The sequence below is a fragment of the Elgaria multicarinata genome, chromosome 3 (assembly GCF_023053635.1).
Source record: "Elgaria multicarinata webbii isolate HBS135686 ecotype San Diego chromosome 3, rElgMul1.1.pri, whole genome shotgun sequence".
NCBI lineage: Eukaryota > Metazoa > Chordata > Lepidosauria > Squamata > Anguidae > Elgaria > Elgaria multicarinata.
Genome location: NC_086173.1, coordinates 62,538,085 through 62,561,197, shown reverse-complemented (window position 1 = coordinate 62,561,197; position 23,113 = coordinate 62,538,085). Strand labels below are relative to the sequence as shown.

At 43.3% G+C, this 23,113-nt stretch overlaps 1 protein-coding gene across 4 annotated transcripts in view; it reads left to right on the top strand.

Moving 5' to 3' along the window:
* The window catches only part of STXBP2 (syntaxin binding protein 2), a 40,336-nt gene that overhangs the window by 5,440 nt on the left and 11,783 nt on the right, over positions 1-23,113 (top strand). For 2 of the 4 annotated variants that reach the window (XM_063120475.1, XM_063120474.1), the window contains exons 2-8: positions 15,200-15,249; positions 16,465-16,546; positions 16,878-16,954; positions 17,377-17,455; positions 18,202-18,305; positions 19,790-19,938; positions 21,003-21,087. In XM_063120475.1, coding sequence (XP_062976545.1) covers positions 15,200-15,249; positions 16,465-16,546; positions 16,878-16,954; positions 17,377-17,455; positions 18,202-18,305; positions 19,790-19,938; positions 21,003-21,087 — 626 coding nt within the window. Of the gene's footprint in view, positions 1-14,718; positions 14,797-15,199; positions 15,250-16,464; positions 16,547-16,877; positions 16,955-17,376; positions 17,456-18,201; positions 18,306-19,789; positions 19,939-21,002; positions 21,088-23,113 lie in introns of those variants that run through there. The other 2 variants (XM_063120476.1, XM_063120477.1) reach the window with 2 other exon arrangements.

The following is a 23,113-nucleotide window of genomic DNA, read 5'->3' as shown; positions in this document are numbered from 1 at the left end:
ATTCCTGTGTTCTTTTTCATAGAAGATGGATAAAAATAGCCTTAAAAATAATTATTTTATTTTTATTTATTTATTTATTTATTTAAGGATTTTTATGCCGCCATTCAGCCAAAAAAGGCTCTCACGGCGGCTTACAAAAGTATTTCTTGACAGTCCCTGCCCACAGGCTTACAATCTAAAAGACATGACACAAAAGGAAAGGGGATTGGGAGGGAGGAGGAGGAGGAGGGGGGAAAGGAAAGCAAAATTCAGGCAATGCATTAACCTTAATGCATTCCCTTATCCATTTTGTGGTTAAGCAGCATGGTTTAGCGTGCTGTCTGAACCAGGCCATTGTAACTGCCCTCTGCATCTAACCCCTACTTGTAGTGAGCAATTTTGTAATTAATTTATCGAAGGATCATTTTACTTTCCTGTCCTGATACTATATGCTTTCTAAAGTTCACTGTATGAGTAGGACTTGCTTGTAAAATGATACTACAGCTAGAAAAATGAATAACCTGTAGATGGTATTATTATTATTATTATTTATTTATATAGCACCATCAATGTACATGGTGCTGTACAGAGTAAAACAGTAAATAGCAAGACTATTAAATAAGGAAGCTTCAGCTCTCATGCAACTTTGCTACCAGTGCACTGGGTGCAATCCAAGGAATCTTTGTTCTTTTGTCATGTTAGCTATATAGTTCTTGGTTTCAGTAATTTAGAAAGATTGTTGTAAGGTTTCTGCTCTTATTTAGTTTCTGTTCGAGCTATTGTTTGATTCCAGACCTCAGAAGGAAAGAGTGGAACTTACAACACCCACAGTTTAAAGAAAACTTTCCACCCTAATTACTTGATTTGCCTTCCATTGTGATGGAAGACTTGTTTGGGACTTATACTCCTTCTTTCCAGATCCAGTTGAGATGCAGACTTGTTCAAAGAAGGATAGCTATGAATGGAAAAGCTTTATATTGGATTTATGTCACTGAAAGCTGTGGAAATGAAGCTTTGGCAGCCACACTTTTGTTGATTTTTAGTGCATTGCAATGAACTGGAATGGTCATGTGCTGGATAACAACACATTCTGGATTCAGCAGAGGTCAACACTGGGCAGCCGTTCACAGTTGCTTGAAAGTCTGAGATTATGATCGGATAGCCAGTGTGGATCTCTGTGGAGTTCAGCATGCATTATCAGAATGCACCCAACTGGCTCAAACTATGGCAAGATGGTTGGAAACCAGCACAGGCCAACTGGAAAATGTAGCTGTTGTGGTCATGTAAATCAATCCAGAGTCTGCATATAGCTGGAGTAGGGAGCAGCATGACAGCAACTGGAGTGGAGTCAGCTTGGGTTCATGACATTTTAAATTCATACGCAATGTTGTTGTAGGTCAAAACACATCTTCTCAATGGCTCCATATTTCTCAGGAATGTTCCATATCACTAGGATACAAATCAATGAGATTTATCCCTCTGTTGTGCCCGGGGAGGGAGGTGGATAACCGAAAAAGTCAAGAAGAAATGGGCTGCACTCAGTTGTAAAAATAAACTATGGTTTATTGTTACGGGAACCAGCTGCAGTGGGCCTCAGTTCTCCTCTTCTGCCATCGCTGTGAGGAGATCAGAAGAGGTCACTTCCATTTTTTATTAACTGCAGATTTTTATGTACAAACTCATATAAACTGTGGTTAGTCTTAACTATGGTTTACTGAAATGAACCAGCTTCAAATCTCTGGTTACGGGGCTGGCTTATTTCAACAAATCACAGTTTTTGATTTACCACAGTTTACAGTATAGACATAACACTGAACTCCAGGTAATCAAAAACAGACACAACAGCTTCTGGTCTCCTCACTGCAATGCCAGAAGAGGAGATGGGAGCGGAGAGCATGTCAACCGGAGGCTCACTGCACTTTTCTCCTAACAATAAGACATACTTTGTTATAAGGAAACATAGCTGTGGATAGCTTGTATTTTTAAACTAATGAAGAAAGGTCTGTCTCAGTCCTCTTGATAAAATTCACAGTCACTTAAGACTGGTGGAAGATACTTGGGCCTGATATCTTCCTGTTGAAGTGTGTATTTATAATGCTGCATTATGATAATCATAATCTGGCCTCATGCTGCAGGATATCAGTGTGTTGTCCTAATGTTGGGAAGGAGTTGCCTTCATCTCATGCATGCATTCCAGCTGCGATCACCATGAAATTATCCAAGTTAGCATAGAGAAAGAGGCCCCTAAAGGCAAGGGGTGGCCATCCTCAGATTTTAGCTAGACACTAAAGCCTTGACGGGTTGATCATTTAACAAGTTGTTCCTTGGAGATTGTCGGTTTTCAGGAGCTGGATCCAGATCTCTAGAAATTCCAGAACTGGGCCAAGAAGAAAAATGAGCAGCATCAAAAAGTGGAGGAAAATGACAATGGGGAGGAGAAAGAGATCTGTCAACATGTGCTAGGAAAACAGTTTCTGGCCAGCCCATTATGTTTCATGTATGAAACTCTTCTTCAAGGACAATTTCACCTTTATGAGTTGGTTCCAGGCTTGGTCATATTTAGAGCAGACCCAATGAAATCAATGGATCTTAACTAACCAGTCCTATTAATTTGAGTGGGTCTGTGCTTGTATAAATACCATATTTCTTCGATTGTAAGACGCCATCGATTATAAGACGCACACTAATTTCAGTACCACCAACAGAAAAAAAGCTTTGATTCTAAGAATAATCATCGCACCTGCGATTCTAAGATGCACCCCGTTTTTAGAGATGTTTATATGGGGAGGAAATGTGTCTTAGAATCTAAGAAATACGGTACATCTGGATATTTCATTGTGATGCCTGTGATAAGAAACACAATAAAATGTTCTCCTAGCATCTGCTGAGGGATCCTTCTCCCCACTAGACTAAGGTGAAGAAATAATTTGGCACTTATAACCTTTATCAGGTACTCAGAGTAATAGAACTATAATCAAGATTGTACTCTTTAAAGAGTCAGTTTTCTTTCAAGAAATGCTGTGGCTTGGAGAAATCATGTAAATTTACCAGGTTTAAAACAAACATATTTTAACTTGTGTTTATCACATTGGTGTCCCACCCTTCCTTCAAGGAACTCAGCCTGGCAAAGTTGTGGTTATCTCATTGTTTTACATTCACAACATAATGAATTTTTAATTTTGTTTTTAGTTTATTTGTTTTAATGTTATATTTTAATAAAGGTTTTATTTTGGATTTTATTGTTAGCTGCCAGGAATCGCCGGGGGGGGGGGGGGCAGAAAGGCAGGATGTAAAAAAAGCAAACAGGAGATGGTGGCTATCCCAAGACCACCCTGTACCCCAGGCGTAGCCAACCTTGGCCTAAATCTCAAAAGCTCTCTGCAAGCAATCTGGTCAGACCTTGACAAGAGTGATTTAACTCTGCTGGGCTGGAGAGAGAGAATAGAGCAACAAGAGAGAAAAGGGGTGGTCCCTCGCCACTTTTGGCTTTGACATTGTCCAAAGTTGACTTTGGCTTTGCTTACGGCCTGCATGCAGCCCCTCTCAGATTATCCTTGAGGGAGTGCAGCCCTTGAAAGGACAATGGTTTCCCATCCCTCCTGTACACAACAATGCATGAGTGGGGATTACAAACCTCTAGTGCTACATGTAGGGAAAGGCATGGAGAATGCAAGATGCTGAAACATACTCTCTTACTGGAAATCTGTTCTCTACCCTCTTATCCCCTTGGGTTTCTGAGTTTGTTTGTGTTGTTTTTACTAGGCATGCATTATCCACATTCTTTCAGGGCTGTCTTTATAGAACATGGAACTGGTTTTGTTGTCAGTGTTAGATCGGCATTTCTGCAGGACAGTCCCTGAAGGCTACAATGAAAAGAGAGCTATGTATTCAAATATATTTTATATACCTTGATTTGCAGCCTACATTGTCTGGACTGCTAATTTTCTGCTAGTTTTCTGCATCTCTCTCTATGAGTATGCAAACCACCATGAGCTTCAGCTATTGGACAGCATAGAAATGCAATAAATAAATAAATAAATAAATGATGTGTGAATATACTGCAAAGGGAACTTTTCTAACAGCACTTCTATCACTTCCTTCTGCCAGTTACTACTAAGAAATGAATATGTTCTTCAAGCTGTCTATTGCAGCCCCACAACAATGCCCGTGCACAGTAGTCTGTGGATACTTGCTTGAAAATAAAATGCTCCTAGCAGGCTAATAACTTTCCAGAGAGGATACTAGGTTCAGCATTTTTATTTTTATTTGTTTATGAAATTTATTACCAACTTTCCATCATAAAGCAACCCAAAGCAGGATGCAACCAATAAAACACAATAATATCATACAACATCAATGGAATGTCCATGTAAACAAGTTTTTATTTTTAAATTAATATGGGTAGGTACTAGGTGGCCTATTCTTGCTGATTCAACAGCAAGAATGGAAAGTTAAGGTTCTGGGCATCTAAACTGGGAGGCCACCTGCTGTCTTGAGTTCTACTAATCAGTGTGGCAGCTAGGCCTCATTCCACTTTGCCTGCTCAAGGGTAGGTTTAAAATTGCTTCTTCAAAATGTCCTAACTGAACATGTAGTGGCTTCTCTCAGTGGTGCTGATCAGGGAAACTGTTCCAGGGGGATGACCTTGAATGACTAAGTGGGAATGACTAAGTGAGCACTTATGCTCAAGGGTAGGTTTAAAATTGCTTCTTCAAAATGTCCTAACTGAACATGCAGTGGCTTCTCTCAGTGGTGCTGATCAGGGAAACTGTTCCAGGGGGTTGACCTTAAATGACTAAGTGGGAATGATTTCTGAGAAGGGCCCTTAAGGACAAAAGCAAATGAGTCTGAGAAGATGAGAGCAGTTATGTGCTGGAATAACTTGCCAGCAGATGAACAAACCATTACTCTTTTCTGATAAGTCTTACTAGAGAACTCAGTGGGAGTGGGCTTGTCTCTGGCAGAGCAAGTAGAAGTGTGCTTTCAATATTAGCTTAACTAAAAGCTCCATCCGAAGAGCGTGCAAACACTTGTTACTGGGTACTCATGGAGTTTGCTCTGGTCCCTCACATGACGTCGTCTGCCTCCCGCGCGCCTTCCACCCCTCCTGGTCTTCCTCACATGACAAAAAAAAACCTCATTAAGTCTGATGTTTTTTTAAACTCAGAATTGCTGCTCTCTCCTGCTGTGTGCAGGAGAAGCAGCGCCATTAGAACAGTGGACTCAATGGGACTTGTGCTCGTTGTGTACTTCCTCTTTTGAAAGAGGAAGTAACTTGAGGAAGGAAAACACGGGCGGAGAAGCGAAGGTAGGGAGTGTGTTAACCCCCGGTGTTAATTTTTCTGAGAAAATTGATTTAAATCCCCCAGGAAAATATTTGAGTTAGCAGTTTCCCATTTGTTCTTTTTTAATCCTCCGTTAAAGAGTCACATATCGATTCAATTACTATACAACATCATTTTATTTGGATCCTTATTTTTTGCTGTTTTTAACATAAACTTTAATTGTGTTTTAGTATAGATTTGTGTCCCTTTTCTTTTTCTTTTTACTTCTGCTTCCCCTCTCCACTTGTATGTTTGTTAAGGCCAAAGTAACAGATTTGAAGACATGCAGTGTGAATATGGATGGAAATTGGAAATGTTAAAAATGTTGAGTAATACAGGAAGGGAATGTGGTGCTTTTAAAAGCTCTGCAGCAAGCAATGGCCCCTGTTCAAAATGGGCACAACTGGTTTACATTGGATTTACTATTCATTGTGAGCACTTGCATTGTAGGGATTAAGCTAGTGCTTACTCTATCATGGCCCAGTGTATATCCAATGAATTCACTGGAGTTACTAATAGTGGATGCCGCTGTGTATAATATTTAAAGGGAACAATCACCAGGCCACAGTCCTGCAGAAGAAAGAGAACTTTAACTTACATGCTAAGTTGTTCTCTGTAATAACTATACTGTTAATCACTCATATAGGCAAATAATTCCCTCTGGGCAAGTAGCTTGCCAGACTTGATGCCCATGTAGCCTGCTAATATATTAGTAGTAGGCAGGCTGATAATTAGGGTGGATTCCTGCATTGAGTAAGGGGTTGGACTCGATGGCCTTATAGGCCCCTTCCAACTCTACTATTCTATGATTCTATGATTTATTTGAAGGGTGGTGGTGGTGGTGGTGGTAGAAAATCTTAATATTGATTTGTAAACCTGCTTCAAGATCACAGATCTCCATTGATGCGAGGCTGCGTCATATCATGGTGAAACAAATTGAGCTATATATATAAGGCCTAATCATGAATTTTAGCAGTGTTTTCTTATTCTCCTAGTAGAGCAATCTGCTCTGTCCAAACTGACTGAATGAAGGTTTCTTGGCTGAAGGTTCTTGACTGACCTCTTTGTCATTCACGTTTCGGGTTCTAAGGCTGCAAATGCTATAAATGGGGCTGTTATTCAAGTCCTTTTCAGGCATTCTAATCCATTACACGATTAGAATCACATGATGGAGGAAGGTGAGTGTGCCAGCTCCACCCCTCCGTGGAAGATTAGGATTGATTAAGGTCAGCATCAGGGCCAGCCCTTCCATTAGAAAGAGTGGTTGTCAAGATTGGGCCCAAGCTCTCTGATTTGGCTTCATGCTCTGATTCAGATTTGGAGGCAGAGTTAGAAAAAGTCCAGACAAGATAAAAAGTGGAGGAGGAAATTCCTCAAGACTATCTAAGAGTCAGGGATGAATCTTCCCAGAGGTTATCGAGCAGGAGTCCCGCCATCCCCCCTCTCCATGGGAACTCAGCCTTTGTCAGGTGGGGAGGGAGCAGAAATTAAACAGGCAGAGTTGAGATTGGTAAGAGACCGGTAAAAGCCTGGTCATGTCAAGACAGCAAACAATCCATTTGAGTTGACAGGCAACTGCTTTACTTTTAGCTAATTAAGGCATAATGCTACAGGTGTAAAGAGATGTTATTAACTGAATAAAGAGTTTGTGAATTGCATAGCGTGTCCCTGTTGCCTCACTACACAGTGGGTGGCCTTAGCAATCCATGACAGTGAGGGGGCTACCTCAGGCTGCAGATGTTGGGGGGCAGGGAGTGGTGATGTGATGTTGGAGAGCAGAGCTGTGTTTGCCACGTAGTCTGCCCTGCACTTCCAAAGCAAGCTGGCGCCCCTCAGAAACTGTGGAAAATGCCCACCAGTCTCAAAGTAAGCTTTTATACATGGAACAGGCCATCTTGGTCATCTTTTATACATGGAACGGGCCCATCTTGGCCACCTCAGGCAGCAAAAAGCGTTGGGCTGGCCCTGATCAGCATTGTTGTAGTAGTTTCTCCTGTGGTATGAGGAAAACAAGTTCAAGATATAGCTACTGGGCCACACTGGCATATTCCTCCACAATGATTCACTTTCAGACAAAATTAACTTCTGTGCTGTCATACACCTGGCATGTATGACAGGTATATGCTCTATCCAGGTAGGCTTCCCTGTGTTTCTCAATTCACTGAAATCATCTATGAGTGTGCTTTGGATATCCTCATGATGGATAATGTTCACATTACCCTATGTCACACTCTGGAAACCCTTTTGCATTATAATTTGAGTACCATTGAAGCTAGAAGTTGTAAGAATTGAGGATTGTAGCTGAACTATAATCAATCTCCACTAAAGCTAGTATAGCTGTGGGCCACAAAGTCTTAACTTTCCTCCTACAGAGCAAGGTAGAGTAACCTGGTATTATCCAGATGTTATGGACTACAATTCCCATAATGGTTGATGATTGGATATACTGGCTGGGGCTTATGGAAGTTGTAATCTAAAGCATCTGGAAGGCATCAGGTTGCCTAACCCTCTGTTGAGCTATGATGCTAATAGCTGCGCTTCTCTTCTAGATAGTTTCAAATCTTTGGCACCAATTGAAGTGGACAGGTGTGATTGCAGGGTGTTTCCTGGTAGATTACACAGAGCCAGTGGCTGATCCCCTAGCATTACTCTCTGCCAAAGCTATTACTGTGTTATGAACTTCTCTCATTAGTCCACAGTGCGTGTGCAGTGACGCTGATATGATACGGCATTGACGCCTGGTGACTCTCATATGCCAGGCATTTTAACAGTGTAATCCTATACATGCCTACTTAGATGTAAATCCTATTGAGTTTAGTGGGTCCTACTTCCTGCTAAGTGTGTGTAGATTGCAGCTGAAGCCTCTTTTTGCGACACTTTCTCTCACTAGGCATATGCCCAGGTTGCCTCTCAAAGTTCTTTATCATGGTTTTTATATCACCCTGCATTTGGGTACTGCTTGTTTCCCAGAGATGGCTTCTCTTCACAGATGCTATACAAAGTTTCTTTTACCAGCAGTTCTTGGGTCTTCCCAGCTGAAAAGCAAGATAAATGAATGTAATTTTTATTTAAAGAAACCTGGTTCCTGTGTGTATTCAAGAATTCTTTTTAGTTGTGGTAAGAGATTGTCTGGGCCTTCTTTCTGTTACAAAGTCAGGTCTTGACTGAAGAGGATTTGCATTTGTTGCCTTACTTCTGGCTTCAATATATGTTCTTTTTCAAGCGTGCCTGGCAGTCCACCACTTGCGTCAGGTAGTGACAGTTTACTTTGTTTTGCTGTCTTAAGGCACCATTCCTTATTTGGCATGGGGACAGTTAGTTGGCTTCAGTAGCTACTTCTGTTATCTAACAGTTAGGTTCAAGAGTATCAGATGCTAAACAAAACAGATTTGCAATTAGGTGGTCACCTGCGGTGAGTAGAAATAACGTTAATTGGAATAGGTGGTGTGGTGTATTACTCTCTAATATACCACACCATAGAGCCATGTGGTTCTTTTTTTGGCTCTCTTCTAACCTTGATTTTTGATTTGGTTGTCTTTAAAGAACCTCTTCTCATTGCAATCTTGCCCCCCTCCATTCCCAGCCCAGTCTGTTGCTGTTTGAGGAACAGATTAGTTTGTTAGAGTTTCATATGTTTAGTAACTGGTTTCTGACATCTGACTTCCCAGAATGCTGTTCCTGTTGATGCCTGCTGTGGGTTATTGTGTCATCTGAAAGCATTTGCTATTCAACAAACATGGAACATCTATTTAATTCAGAGTAATTGTTGTGGAACAGGCTGAATATCTGAACATACTTACTAGAGAGTAAACAAGTCCCACGTAATTTGGAGGAACTTCTGAGTAAACACATTTAGGATTACATTGTAAATGTAATAATTGCACTGAGCAAATAAAATCACAGCTCTCTTGGTAGCAAAACATTTCAGATAAATCTGTTCAGAGATATTCTGTTTCAGCACAACGATTTTAGTTTTGCAGTATCTAAAAAGGTCCTTGGAAGAAGCAACTGTGGCTCCATTCCTGATTAGCTATGGAGATAAGTGACCATGCAGAGAACTTATCCTGTGAAACCTCAGTGTTGTAGAAATACCAAGTTAAGCCAGAGTTTTGGGCTATGATGGACACTATTACTTTTTATTTTTATTTTAGTACATATCTGTCTTGCCTTTCTTCCATTGTGGAACATGGGATTCCCAGGAAGTCTCCTATTCTGGTACTGACCATATTCAGATCAGCTTAGCATCACAAAGGTGGTTGTTACGTGCCCTCAGACCATGCCTTAGAGCAGATTAATAGCTGAGGCTGATTATACAGGAATGGAAGAATCCCAGTCCGTATTCCTTGTATCCAGGAAGTACAGTGTAGCTGTTGTGTTCTACTGATCAAATTTTTGTGTAGCCATCATTGCCAGTTGGACATTGCTAGCTCTCAGGCATTAAGGTTTAATAGGAACCTTCCCGATTTTCTCACAAAACAGGTGCAGAGTAAAACTGCCAGGCAGAAGAACTGATCTGGATTTAAGCTGAGGTTCAGCTTGGTTAACAGGAGAATAGAGAGCTGTTTAGTCATTGCAAGCTGAAATGAATGGTTTCCCATCACCTCAAGTTGTTCAAACAAGACTTCCAGAATCAGACTTTGGGGGCAGGGGGAGATGCCATTTTCTACTTAGAGTTCCCAACTGATTCTCTCCCTGCCACCATCACCACTACAAGGTTCCAATCATGTCTTTAGCTGTGTTTGGATCTCAGGGAAAGAGCTGGATGGTGTTTTAACAGGGGGCGGGGCAGAATGACCAAGGCGGAAATGGTTACGCTACCCAGTTCTCTGCTTGGAATGGCCCTCTCTTTCTGCTTTTCTTCAGAAACTTGTATGTATGTGTGTAATATGCGGTTTGTCTCTTAAACAGAAACTACTTACTGCCTTCTATCAAGATTGTTCCAGGGAGTGTCTCTCTGACCAGTCCAACTTGATTATCATAAGGGCTTGCTTTGGCCTTGATTGCAGTTAGTATTAGCTGTTCAAGGATGGACTCCCAAGGAGTAAGAGAGGCGTGAGAAGGAGGTAAAAATTAAGAGCAGAGATTTAAGGTAGATCAAGGAGATGATGCAAAGAATGCTTGGGGGGAACTTTCCTCTGTGTTTTCTCAGACTGTGTCTGATCTGTGCTATCTTTGACTGGCTCATGTTTTGGTAACGGCAGCCTCTTGACCTTCCGAGGGCCATTCAGTGTCTGATATTGCAATATGATAAGTGGCACTTCCACATGATGGCCACTTAATATGTGATGCAAGGGGTTAGGATTCCTGGGCCTCACCTGTGCGCTGCAGCGCTCCTGGAACTTTCAAAAGCAGAACTCCGCATTTGGGAGTTCTGTTCTGTTTGGGGACCATATTTTGCAGATCATAGAGGAGATACCAGAATCAATTTCAGGTTTCAGTAGTGTCATGTTCTGAAAGAGGTTTATGTTGCTGCCTTAGCTTCTCATCAGGGAAAAGGCAGAGACAGCAGTAGCTTTGTGTCAGCGAATGAGTGTAGTGATCAAATGAGATCAAATGATTATTTAACAAGCCTGAAATTGTATTTCTCAACAAAAATTATAATTAGTAACAAATACCAATTTATCTATTCAACAACTGCTCCTGTAACCTACTAATAAATAGTATAGATGAGATGGATAAGCAGATATTTTTTTCAGAACTCAAGTTACCAAGCGGTAAAGTTGGCAGAGGTCGGTTTTGTATACTTTCAATTGTAAATGTTTACCTTCAACACTTTTTATGTTCTTCTTTGTTTCTCCAAGTACTTTCTCCTGAGTACTTTTCCCCACTCACCTACCCTTCCCACATGATACTGAAAGGCATAGTCCAAAGGGTTTTCTTCTTGACAGAGTCTCCCAATCCCTCAACTGCTCTGAGTGTGTTGTCAACTAATCTATGTACAGCCAGGGTTGTTGTTAGGGTATTGCATTGGTCTATACACAGCTTATCCAGATAGTCAGTCTCTTGGCTGGTTCACATGATCATTGCAGCGTGTGTTGGAGGCCATTGTGAATACTCAAGTTGCGTCGGGCAGGTGCCATGACTTATCATGACATGCGAACCCAGCAAGAGTGCATTGCTGCCATGGTTAACAAACCACTCATGGGTTGTTTTTGAGTTGGGGTAGTTTGTTAACCACGTAACAACTCACCCTGCGCAGGGTTCAGACTTCACAATAAGCTGCAGTGACCGCCTGCTGCGGCTTAAACATTCACAATGGCGGCTGGCATGCGCTGTAAGGCAGCATGGCTTAAATAAGTAACAGTGGGCTGCAGTGATCATGCGAATCAGTACCCTGTTGCTCATCGTCCTTTCTTTACCTTCTGAACAGTCACACACACACACACACCATCTCTTTATTTTATTTATTTATTTATTATTGCATTTATATCCTGCCTTTTTTTCCCTGCAAGGAACCCAAGGCGGCGTACATAATCCTCCTCTCCACTTTATCTTCACAACAACAACCCTGTGAGGTGGGTTGGGCTAGAGTCTGTGACTGGTCCAAAGTCACCCAGTGGGTTTCCATGGCCGAGTGGGGACTAGAACCCGGATCTCCCGACTCCCAGTCCAACACTCTAGCCACTACACCACACTGGCTCTCTTTAATTGCCATGGCATTCTCCTGCTCAGAACATGCAGCTCAGAACCAGCATTTTAACAGAGCCTTGTAGTACGCAGCACCACGTTAGGCTTTTGTACGTTAGACTTGTAGACCTCAATGTGCTATAAAGCTCCAATTACACATGGCCCCAAGGTAACTCTGCAGGGCTATAGGGGGTGGAGAGGTGATCCCTGCTACTCTGGCTGTAGAGTCATATACCTCAGGCCTGGAAGGCATAGCTCATGCAATCAACTGAAGGCCTCAGTAGTAGTGGCCTACTGCAAGCCCTAACTCTTCAGGATAGTCATGTCATTTTTATAGAGTGCCTCATTTTTATGTGAAACGCTTTGAACATTCTACCTCAGTAAACCTTACTCACTGACCTTACACGGTTATTGTATTATTATCCAGATATTGTAGTGGAAGAAGGGGGCTGAGGGTTTAAATTTGTAATTAGTGGCTTTTTTAAGGCCATCTAATGAGCTCATGACTGAGGTGTGACTGGAAGACTTCCTTATTCCAGGCTCAGTGGCTTATCCAGTGTGTTAAGGGTTTGCTGTATAAATTATTTCTGGAGCAGAACTGTCCAGTTTTATTCATCTCTCCCTCAGACACAAGTTACTTTGCAGTTTCTATGGTAATATGGCAGGTGGCATACTTGTGGCTATCTAGGGTCTGCCTGATGTGGCGTCTCTCCACTCAGAGTTGCTCCCTTAGTAGCAGTTCTCTGCTATTCTCTGTCAGAGCTCTGGTGTTGTCAGCCATATTCCTCCAAAGAATTTTCACTTTGGCACAGCTGCTAGTTTTACAGCTTGCTTTACATTCTCTAGTTATAGGCTCAACCCTTTAAACAAGTATTACCAGTTCTTCTTTTTACCTGTCCAGTTATCATGTGCCTACTTATGTTTGGGGCTGGGCATTTTGAGCATTTAAAGCACCATGGGTCTCTAGTAGTTACAAAGAATTTAGCACTCTTAATGTGTGAGAAGAGTTCACATAAAACTAAGAAACAAGTACTTCCAGACTGCCTTCTGCTTGTTAGTCAGTTTCCATCTTGGATTCAGAACTTAAACGCTTTTTTCTTAATTAGAATTATCAATGAGAAAAAATGCTTTATCTCATTTCCAACAACTTGCATGTGGCTTTTAAATGAATCTTCAGTTATTTGAGCATTACAGCTCAAGAGATTGGTTTGAGCTGGCCTGTAGTAATTTTCACAGGAGGGGCTTTCTGTTAATCTACAGGAAACTTCTGGCACTTGTCCATTATTAGAGATCAGAGTGAGTTAAGGAACGGGGCTCTTGGCTCCATCCTAGGGAAAGACTAGTGTGCTCCATGGAGGGAGATGGAGGGAGTTGAGAACTGGGATTCTCGGGTTCTAATCTTGGCTCTAATCATTTTGGAGAGTTCTGTATAGTGAATTGGGGGTACTGAAGCTTATTTTCTTGCAGAAGAAGCAAAGTTCAATATTTTTCTTTTCTGTCATATTGTGCAAGCTACTTCCCCATACAGCAGTTCATTTTCTTATGCTAGGTAGGGATTTACCCCCAGCCCTTGTTTGTCAGAAGCATTTGTCGCACAGAGGTTGCTAGAGCACTCTGTCCATTTTGTTTTAACCTCCATTTTGTTTTTAATCATCGTGTCCCTAGCTAAGCCCTCCCCAACCTGGTTCTCTTCAGATGTGCTGGACTATAACTCCCATCATCCCTAGCCAGCATGGCCATTGGCCATGTTGGCTGGCTGGTACAGCAGTAATATATGGATTAGCCCTTGATATAGGGCTGGAGTGCAATCACAGATGCATTGCAATTGTGGGGATTGTTGGTTCTCCATCAGTTTTGCCAGTTCTCCCTGGAAAGTAATGAACCTCCTGATTCGTAATAATTGTTGCCGGTAAACAATATCTGCAGTTTCTCTCCCACCTCCATCCACAAAGCACTATTTTGGAGAAGCAAACAGCACCAGCTGTTCTTGAATTGTTGCCAAGGTTCCTTGTGGTTTAATAGGTTTCTGAATTACTGACTAAAGTGAATGGGAAGGGTGAAGAATGCACATCCTGCCCAGATCAAAGAGCAGGATCTTTATCATTCCATGATAGTTGATGTGCTTGACTTCTGTCCCATCTATAAAATGGTAATCTCATATTAGGTAAATCATCCTATAAATTTAAACACATTTCCCGTCCACCTTTTGATAAAAATATTTTCTAGGTAGCTCACAATGTACCCTTAAAAATGTCAATAAAGCAGTTTAAAATAGCAAGAGTGATCTCCTCAAAAGCAGCTAAAGGCCAGTCTAAAAACCAGTGCATAAACCAGGTGAAATAGAACACTATATGAGGGGAAAGGCTTCCATATCTGAGGCACCACTGAAAAGGCTCTATCCCTGGGTAGTCACTCACTTTCCCTCCAGATAGTGGGAGCAGGGGAGGCATCTATTTATTTATTTACATCAGTTGTATGCTGCCCATTAACAAACAAAAAAGTCCTCTGGGCTGTTCACAGTAAAATTTAAAAACATAAAAGACGAAGCAGTACATCTAAAACAGCTTCAGAATAAAGCCAAGATAAGAATCTACAACAGAGGTTATCAACAGTGTAAGAGTTTGAAAGCACTAAAACACTTTCATCTAAATGTTTAGATTCTAAAGATGAAAAGACTTGGGAAAATAAAATGATCTCCACCTGATGCTGAAAAAGCCTACAACATAGGCACTAGGTGAACACCTATGGGGAGGGCATTCCACAACCAAGCTGCAACCACTGAGAATGCCCTCTCCGGAGTAGCCACCTGCCTCACTTCATTTGGCAGGGGAACCTGGAGAGGAGCCTCAGAAGATCTTGAGGTCAGGTAAGCATATATGGGAGGCAATGATATCCAGGCAGGTCCATATGCGAATAGGTAGTTTTTTTCAAATTACCTGGTCTCAGACAGTCTGATCCTGCAGCAAGGCCTGACCACTCACTCCACATCCCCAAACCCTGAAGTCTAATTGCAGCACCAGGGTAGGCATTTGTTTCTCCTGCTCCAATGGCAAAAGGACAACCTAAAGGGCAACTGGTATAAGATATGCATGTGAAATAAAGCAGACACGTTCACATTTTGTCTTTTGTGAACAGTAAATTGGAACCTTCTGAAGACATCTACCGGGGTGGCAAGAGGCATTGTTTACCTGGCTCAGGGATCAACCATTTATTGTAACTGCAGTAGAAGGTACCTCACTGCTAACCCAGAGCTCTCCTTCACCTTTCAGAAATCCTGAATGATGTCATACGCAGCATGAAGAAGGAAGGAGAATGGAAGGTAAGAAGTGGTGCACTATGTGTTTGTACATGTGTGTGTATGTAGTGCACAGATTTCATATAAACTACAGAGATCTATTTATGAAAGTTACTTGTGTCTGCACTGGACTCTGTCATGCATTGAGATAACCTTCCCACAGCTTATTTGTGATATGGGAAGTGTGCGGTTGTTATGCGGGGCATGTGTTCGCTAGACCTTTTGCATTCCTCATTGTGGCAGTTAAGGTTCGTAGAGCTTCCCATAATGTTTGCTGACATTAGGAGCATACATGCTAGGTCAGCCATGAAATTACTGGCTCCAGACAGATCAAAGAGTCTTTGGAATTGGCTTTGTTCTATTGGTTCTACAAGGGCTTACTGTGGCTTATATAATGCTGACACCTATAACTTTTTTTATTCTTTCTCCAAAAAGTTGCACCTGTGGGAAGGAGGACGTGTGTGTGTGTGTGTGTGTGTGTGTGTGTGTGTGTGTGTGAGAGAGAGAGAGAGAGAGAGAGAGAGAGATGCTCCTTTACTATCACTAATTATGTGTGGGACTAACTGAAAAAGCAGATTGGATTAAAAAGCAGAATGGGAAGTTCCTTCCACCACCTCTCACATCAGAGAACTGAGTTATGAGCGTTGGTATAGCCTGAGTCGATATGTTCTGTGGTGGTGTCTCCAGTGCAAATGTGAAGGTTTTAAACTCCTGGAACATCCTCTGTGAAGCTCCCATAACCCTGAAGTTATGAAATATAACACAGTGATAAGATTTATAACATTCCTATATTTGGAATCTCGTAAATTGAAATCAATGTATCTTTTTTACAAGCAAAATTTATCTTCCAGAAGTTCATAGTGGATGGTTTGGGGCAGGAGATTGGGGCCTAGACCTAAATACCACCATACAAATCTTGGGGTTACTTTGAGCCTTGGAACATAAAATAGGTGAAGTAAGAAATGAAAATGGACATGGTTCTTCAGTTCTCTTGGAAAGAGTGTGGTGTCTAATGGCTTGTGATGGAACTGTGGAATAGAACAGGATATTTGGCTTTATAGTTCTAGCACATACAAAGAGCTAGGATAGAGAAAGAGTAAACATGTTGGTTCTTCCATGCTGCCTCTTAGTGATGTAACCATTTTTTTTAATGCCTGTGTAGTCCTGAGTTAAAAATGGTTGCTTCATGGACCACCAGGTCTTCATGTCCATCCTTCTTTCTCTCTTTCACCCCTGTAGGTACTCATTATGGATCATCCTAGCACACGGATTCTCTCATCCTGTTTTAAGATGTCAGATCTTTTGGCTGAAGGAATCACAAGTACGTGACTTGAGCAATATCCTCTTGTGCTCTGTTTAATCTTGTGGGCAGAGGCTCTCATCGCAGAGATGTTTCCATTTTCTCTCTTCTATTCCCATGAATGATGATATGTCGATCCAAACTAAGATGGATCTGCAGGTTGCTGGATAGTGACAACCTGACTGATTTGCAATCTGCTTCTCTTGGCATCTTCATATTCTTGGTCTGTGTTTAGCCCTGTTTTCACCTTCCCTCATCCAAAACGGAGTCCAGTGCAGCCGCTAGGAATTATGCAACTCCGTTCTTTCCCCATCCCAAATCCAGACATCTGATACACATTTACTTCCTACAGTTATCGAAGATATCAACAAGCGCCGAGAGCCTCTCCCCAGCCTGGAAGCAATCTATTTGATCAGCCCCATTGAGACGGTAGGTTCTTAATTGCTGCATCCTCAGACAGACACTGAATTAGTGATAACCTCCAAATACCATTTAATGGCTGAGGAAGAATCCGATGGTACCTCCCTAATTACCCATGCCAGTGTGTGGCTCACTTGAGACTAGGGCTTATCCCTGGGGTAGCTCTCTGCCAACTCCTTGGGAAGGAGGAATTTTGGCAGGAAGGACCATGGGGTGGTGGGGTGCATGCCATTAGCTGCCCATATCTGTATAATTCCCTTAGGGGAACCTGTTCTTCCCATAATTCTGTATGATGAAGGATTCCTAGTATGACTGGAGTGTTAACTATTTGTGAAGCCAAGGGGACGGAAACCAGAGGCAGAAGCTCAAGTAGTGGCAGATGTTCAGGTTTGTATATTAGCTACTGCTAACAAACTCTTTTCCCTCTGCAGTCGGTGCACGCTCTGATAAATGACTTCAAAGGCTCTCCCACCTTCACGTACAAGGCTGCCCATGTCTTCTTTACTGACAGTAAGTTCAAGGACTGCTCCCATGCAAACAGGACAAGTGGATGTGCGTGGCTCACTCTATGGCAGGGGTGCGCAATTTGTGGCCGTCTGAATGATTTGGCCTATAACTCTCATCATCCCTCGTCACTGGCTATGCTAGCTTGGGCTGATGGGAGTTGTAGGTCAAAACATCTGTAAGCTAAAACATGGAGCAGCAAGTTGTCCACCCCTGGCTTGGATACCATGGTGTTTCCCAACCCAGCGGTTGATACTTAGCCAATCTACATAGCCATTCTACCCACTGATCTTTGGCTATGTGCCTTTCTGCAGTTGCTTGAGTTTTTAACTGCAGGGTTCTATGGGTGTTGGCCCCAGTGCGTATATATGAATCTTGGAAGGCGCCAAGATCTGTCCTGAGCCTCCAGTGTGGCATGGCTTGATGAGGAGTTGATGTTTCTGCTTGAAAAGCTGGAGGTTAGATCGCTTGGTCCCTCTCAGTATTCTCTTCCTAAGCTTCCTGCACCTGCTCATAGGTTGTCTAGACAGGATTGGGAAGCAGTAAAGAAAGATCCTGACCAGGAGTGCTCAGTGTGACCTTCAGTTGTGAGACAGCATGTCAAGGCGGAATCCTTTGTTTCCCATCTTGGTAGCTGTCAGGGTCATCCGGTTACCATAAGGCGCTTACTGTGTGGTAGGCTGGGTTGAGAGGGGGGGGTCACCTGTGAGGGAAAAACAGTGTAACACCTGTCCCCTCTCCTTGATTTTCAGCCTGCCCTGAGCACCTCTTTAATGAGCTTGGCAAATCCAGAATCACCAAAGCCATCAAGACCCTCAAGGAAATCAATGTGGCCTTCCTTCCCTCTGAGTCACAGGTAAGGAGAAAGCTAGGCAGAGGGTGGAGGCTGTGAATAGGGGCTTCCTGTGTTTCCTTCCACCAGACAATGCAAGTGGCAGAGGTGGGTGAGTGAGTTTTGCACAAAGGGATTTACTGTTGCTAAAAACATGCAGGGACCCAGGCTACCGCTGCATAAGTCCTTGTGGGACAAAAAAGAACCAGGCGATTTCTGTAATGACTCTACAAAATTTGAGCAGGAGGCCTGTGTCCATCTTGTAGGCCATTATGAGAGTTTGTCAAATCAGAGAGCGTGTGTACAGTGGGAGGTGTATATCCCACAGTATATTTAACCTTATACTTTGGCCGTATCTAGTGACTTATGACTGAATTCATGCCCTCAACTGAGCATGCTCTGATAGCATAAGCTTAGCTACCAGGCAATTGCTGAAAAAAGGATCAGGAAGCATTTGCATACCTCTCTGACAACTGCTGCTAATATACAAGTTAGCTAGAGCAGAGATGGGCAACATGTGGCCCTCTGGGTATTGTTGGACGCCACCTCCCATCTTCCCCAGCCAGGAAGGCCAATGGTCAGTCCAGCAACATCTAGAGAGCCACAGGTTCCCCACCTGTGAGCTAGAGAGCTCAGGTTTGAGTTCTTCTGCTAAACTATTGACAACACCTTGTTTGTAGAATTAGTCAAACATGCCCTTGATATTCACTTCTGCTGTAAATGAAGCAACTCATAGTTTATTCTCAAGTATTTGGCTGCAGGTTTTGGCTTTGCTGTTTGTTTTGAACAATTGATTTCTGTCAGCTTTTCTATTTTTAAAATAGTGAACTAGGAGTCAAAAGTTGACAAAGAAAATATATCTGGTTCAGCAATTGCTTCCTCCTGCTTTTGTCTGGCAAACTTTCCATCAAACTGTCTTGCACCTGCTAGACTAATAGTGCTCTTAACACCTCAAGCAGGTAGCTAAATTAGCCTCTTTTGTGCTTGGTAGTCACCATACAGGTGATGAATGACAGTCCCAAAGAGCCTGCAGTAATAATGCTAATCCACTGCACACAATAAGTAAATTATAGGCCAAGAAACTGGCAGCCCTTAATGACTTTGAAGTGTTGCATATCCACAGTTCACAAATAATCATTAGCTCTTGTCCCAGTGATGGTGATGTGATGGCCTGAATGAAGAGGCTGTTGTCAGGTTGATTGATCATACAGTACATAGGGGGTAACCTTTTGGGTTTGCACTCATTGACACCTACTGGAGAGGTGGGTTTTCCTTGGGTGGGGACAGTGGCCTGGAGGAAGCTGTCTTCAGAAATATGCATTTTGTTTTGTGACAATGGTTCTTTAAGGAATCTGCCCCACCCCCTATTCTCTGGCAGGTTGTTGTGAAAGAGTGTTGCTAGAGGACTGTGCGAGTGGTGTGCATTCGTCACATGCCACTCACTATTTTCCTGTTCTTTCCCTTTCTCTTTCTCTCTGTCTCTCTCTCTCTATCCCCTCCTCCCATAGGTGTACTCCTTGGACAAACCGGAGAGTTTCCACAATCTCTTTAGCCCATACTGCAGGGAAGATAAGAACAATCACCTAGAGAGGATGGCAGAGCAGATTGCCACGTTATGCGATACCCTCAAGGAGTACCCCTCAATTCGCTATAGAAAGTTAGTGCTGTGATCCCACCATACACTGAGGAGAGGGAGGGATAGAGGGGGGCTGGCAACATAGGAACATAGGAAGCTGCCTTATACTGAGTCAGACAGTGGATCCATCTAGCCTAGTATTGCTGACACTGACTGGCAGCAATGGCTCTCCAGGGTTTCAGGAAGGGTTCTTTCTTAGCCCTACCTGGAGAAGCCAGGGATCAAACCTGGGGCCTTCTGCATGCAAAGGATGTGCTCTGTCACACTAAGGCAAGGGTTGAAGTACTGAATTTGAGCCAGATACAATTGGTCTGCCTGATGGTGGTCTCTCACGTGTATATATTTTGGGTGGCATGTATCATACATGTTCCTCACTTGAAAGATTTCTTGATGACAAGATGACAGCAATGCCCATCTGCAGTTTTTCCAGAACACTCAAGTCCGGGCAAACTTGTAAGCTCTGGGATAAGAGTTAATCAAAAGGCTGGCTTCTGTGTGTGAGTTTCATTCACAACCGTCTCAATATTGGGCAACATATGGCTGGTGGGATCATGACTGATCTTCCTAGGAAGGGAATGATCATTAAGTTATCTCTGAACCTTTGCACTATAATTGATCATGTCTAATATAACAATGGTCCCACCCTTACCTGCTGGTTTTATTACAGTTGACTTGTCCTCAATGAGACTGTTGGGAATATCCTGATATTTCCTGGAGAAATTACACCAATTATTTGAGAAAGTATATGAGGAGGATGTAGCATGAGCGAGAGCATATTGAGCCATAACACTGTGCAGAGAAGTTAGGGGAGATGTACATATTGGGGTCCATTATGGGTTGAGCAGGTGTCCCACTAACTTAGTATCGGAATGGGGCCACCTGCTTAGGATGGGAGGTTTACTGCCAGGTGCCCACCTTAGGAATGAGGCTGAGAACCAGGGTGCCTACCTATGAATGAGACAGCTGGACCAGGTCCTTCAGGAGGTGCCCCAGCCTTTGCCATGCCCAGCCACCTGTTTAGCCTTCTCCCTATACTCAACGCTAGAAGTGCTGCTCCTAAATAGCCTCCACTTTCTTTATCATAGTGGCTCTGAAGACTGCTGCTTGTTGGCCCATGCAGTGTTGGCAAAGCTGAATGCCTTCAAAGCAGACAACCCTTCCATGGGAGAGGTGAGCAACGCCGAAGCTCCATTCGAGTGCAGTGGGGCAGAGCCGTGAGGGTTGGGGGGATGCCTTGCTTTGCAAGGCCAGCTGCTCTGGTGCCATCTCGGAAATTCCCTGCAGCAGAAGTTTCACTAGCAGAGCACGAGTGTGATGACTTCGGAAGAGTGCTGGGGGAAATTCCCTCGAAGTGCGGAAAAAATGCAGAAGTCACCTTCCTTCAAGCCAAGATTGAAAAGCAATCACTACATTACTACACAAGTTGGGTTGAGGTAGTAATGACTGCCCTCCAGCTTCATGTCAAACACGGAAATTGGCAGTCGGGTATGAACTCTGACCATTTCTAAGAAGGTAGAGTCTTGCACAACATCTGGAAGAGTGTGTCTTCCGAAGACTGCCATCGTTAACTAGCTTATTTGCATTTAACTAAATGCTGGGATGTCCTGCCAAACACCCACAAAATGTCCTTTCCACGGAGGCCATCCACGGGAGGAGCTCTGCAGAGGCTGCACACTCCTCTCCTTGTCAAGTTTAGACGTGCACCAAAGGCCAAGCTAGATGATGGAGGAGAGATGGTACATGAATGTTTTGTTTCCTTCGGGGTTTTTTAAGAACTGAAATGCAGCTGTGGGAGCCTACAGATTTGATTGGAGTGGTGGGGTGCAGGCACAAATGTATGCGCTTTAGCTCTTTCCCTGTGAACCTTTCAGCTCATCAGAATCACTTTCCCCAAACTGCTCTTTCCCCGCAGGTGGGCAGGAAGCTAGGGAGGCAGATGTTGATCGGAGAAACGGGCTGCCAGGAAGGGCTTGACTCACACCACTTCTGTGATCGCCTTCATAGCCTCCCACAGCTACATTTCTTTCTTAAAAACAGAATGGAACAAAACAGACTGTTCACCTGTCTCCCGTGCTTCATCTAGTCTGCAAGTCAAACATTACCTTTTACTGATCTTCCTTGCCCGAAGACCAAGATGGTTTTGTCTAAGATCACTTCCAGACAAGGCACTTTCCTTTGGCTTTCACTGCAGTTTCTGACAGCGTGGAGCAATGTTCCAGCCTCCAGGGAAGGAGTTGTTCTTCACAGGGGCTTTTCCCCTTAACCCAAAAATGGAAGTCAAAGAACATATGTTAAAAAGGATGGGGGCTAGCATGGAAATTTTAAGGGGATGTCAATGTTGTGTGTGGGGCAGGAAGAGAAGGACTTGTGCCCGACCTCCAGCTGAGGTCGCAGACACCAATATCTTCCCAGATGAACCACGTTCTTCATGCCAAGGGATGTTCTCTATCAGCCTTCCTCAATCCAGCACACTCCAGATGTTTGGGACTCAAACTCCCATCACCACTGACCAGCTGGTGGGGGTTGTAGTAAAAAAAAAAAAGTGGCATACAGCAGGTTGGGGAAGGCTGTTCCCTAGCAATGCTTCTTGCAGGAAATACTTTTTGAAAGCACCTCTGCTAGTAAACAGTGACCCTCTCACAGGGCAGGGAAAGAGAATTGGTCTCCATGACCAGCAACAGCATCCCCTCCCAAGGGCTGCTCTAGGAAGACCATGAGACCAGTTTTGCTTTTGGGATTGGGGGGGGGGGAATGATGATGATGATGATGATGATGATGATGATGATGATGATGAGAGATAAGGCAGCTGTTTGACTCAGGCCAGCTTATCCAGCCATTTCTGGACACTCGTGCTGCAGGACACACGTGTACTTGCAGCCCGTGGGTGTATTTTCCATAAGTGATCTAGTGGGCAGTGTGGCTTTCTGAAGTGTGTGGGGGGGTGCTTTTTATTTGACCACGCTGAAGACACCCCAAGCATTCCTGGCTTCACCTGAGGAGAGAAGAGCGGCCACATGTCCATAGAACACGGCTGTGTGTTCGTACTGCCACCTGCTGGCTTAAGGATGCACTGCATTGTTCGCTTGCAGGAATGTCTGAAGGGACATTTCTTGGGCACATTCCGACCAGCTTTGAGCACGCTCAGAAGTGAGGCTTCGTGCTAATTGTTATCGAGTGAGCTCTAATATTTGGGGAA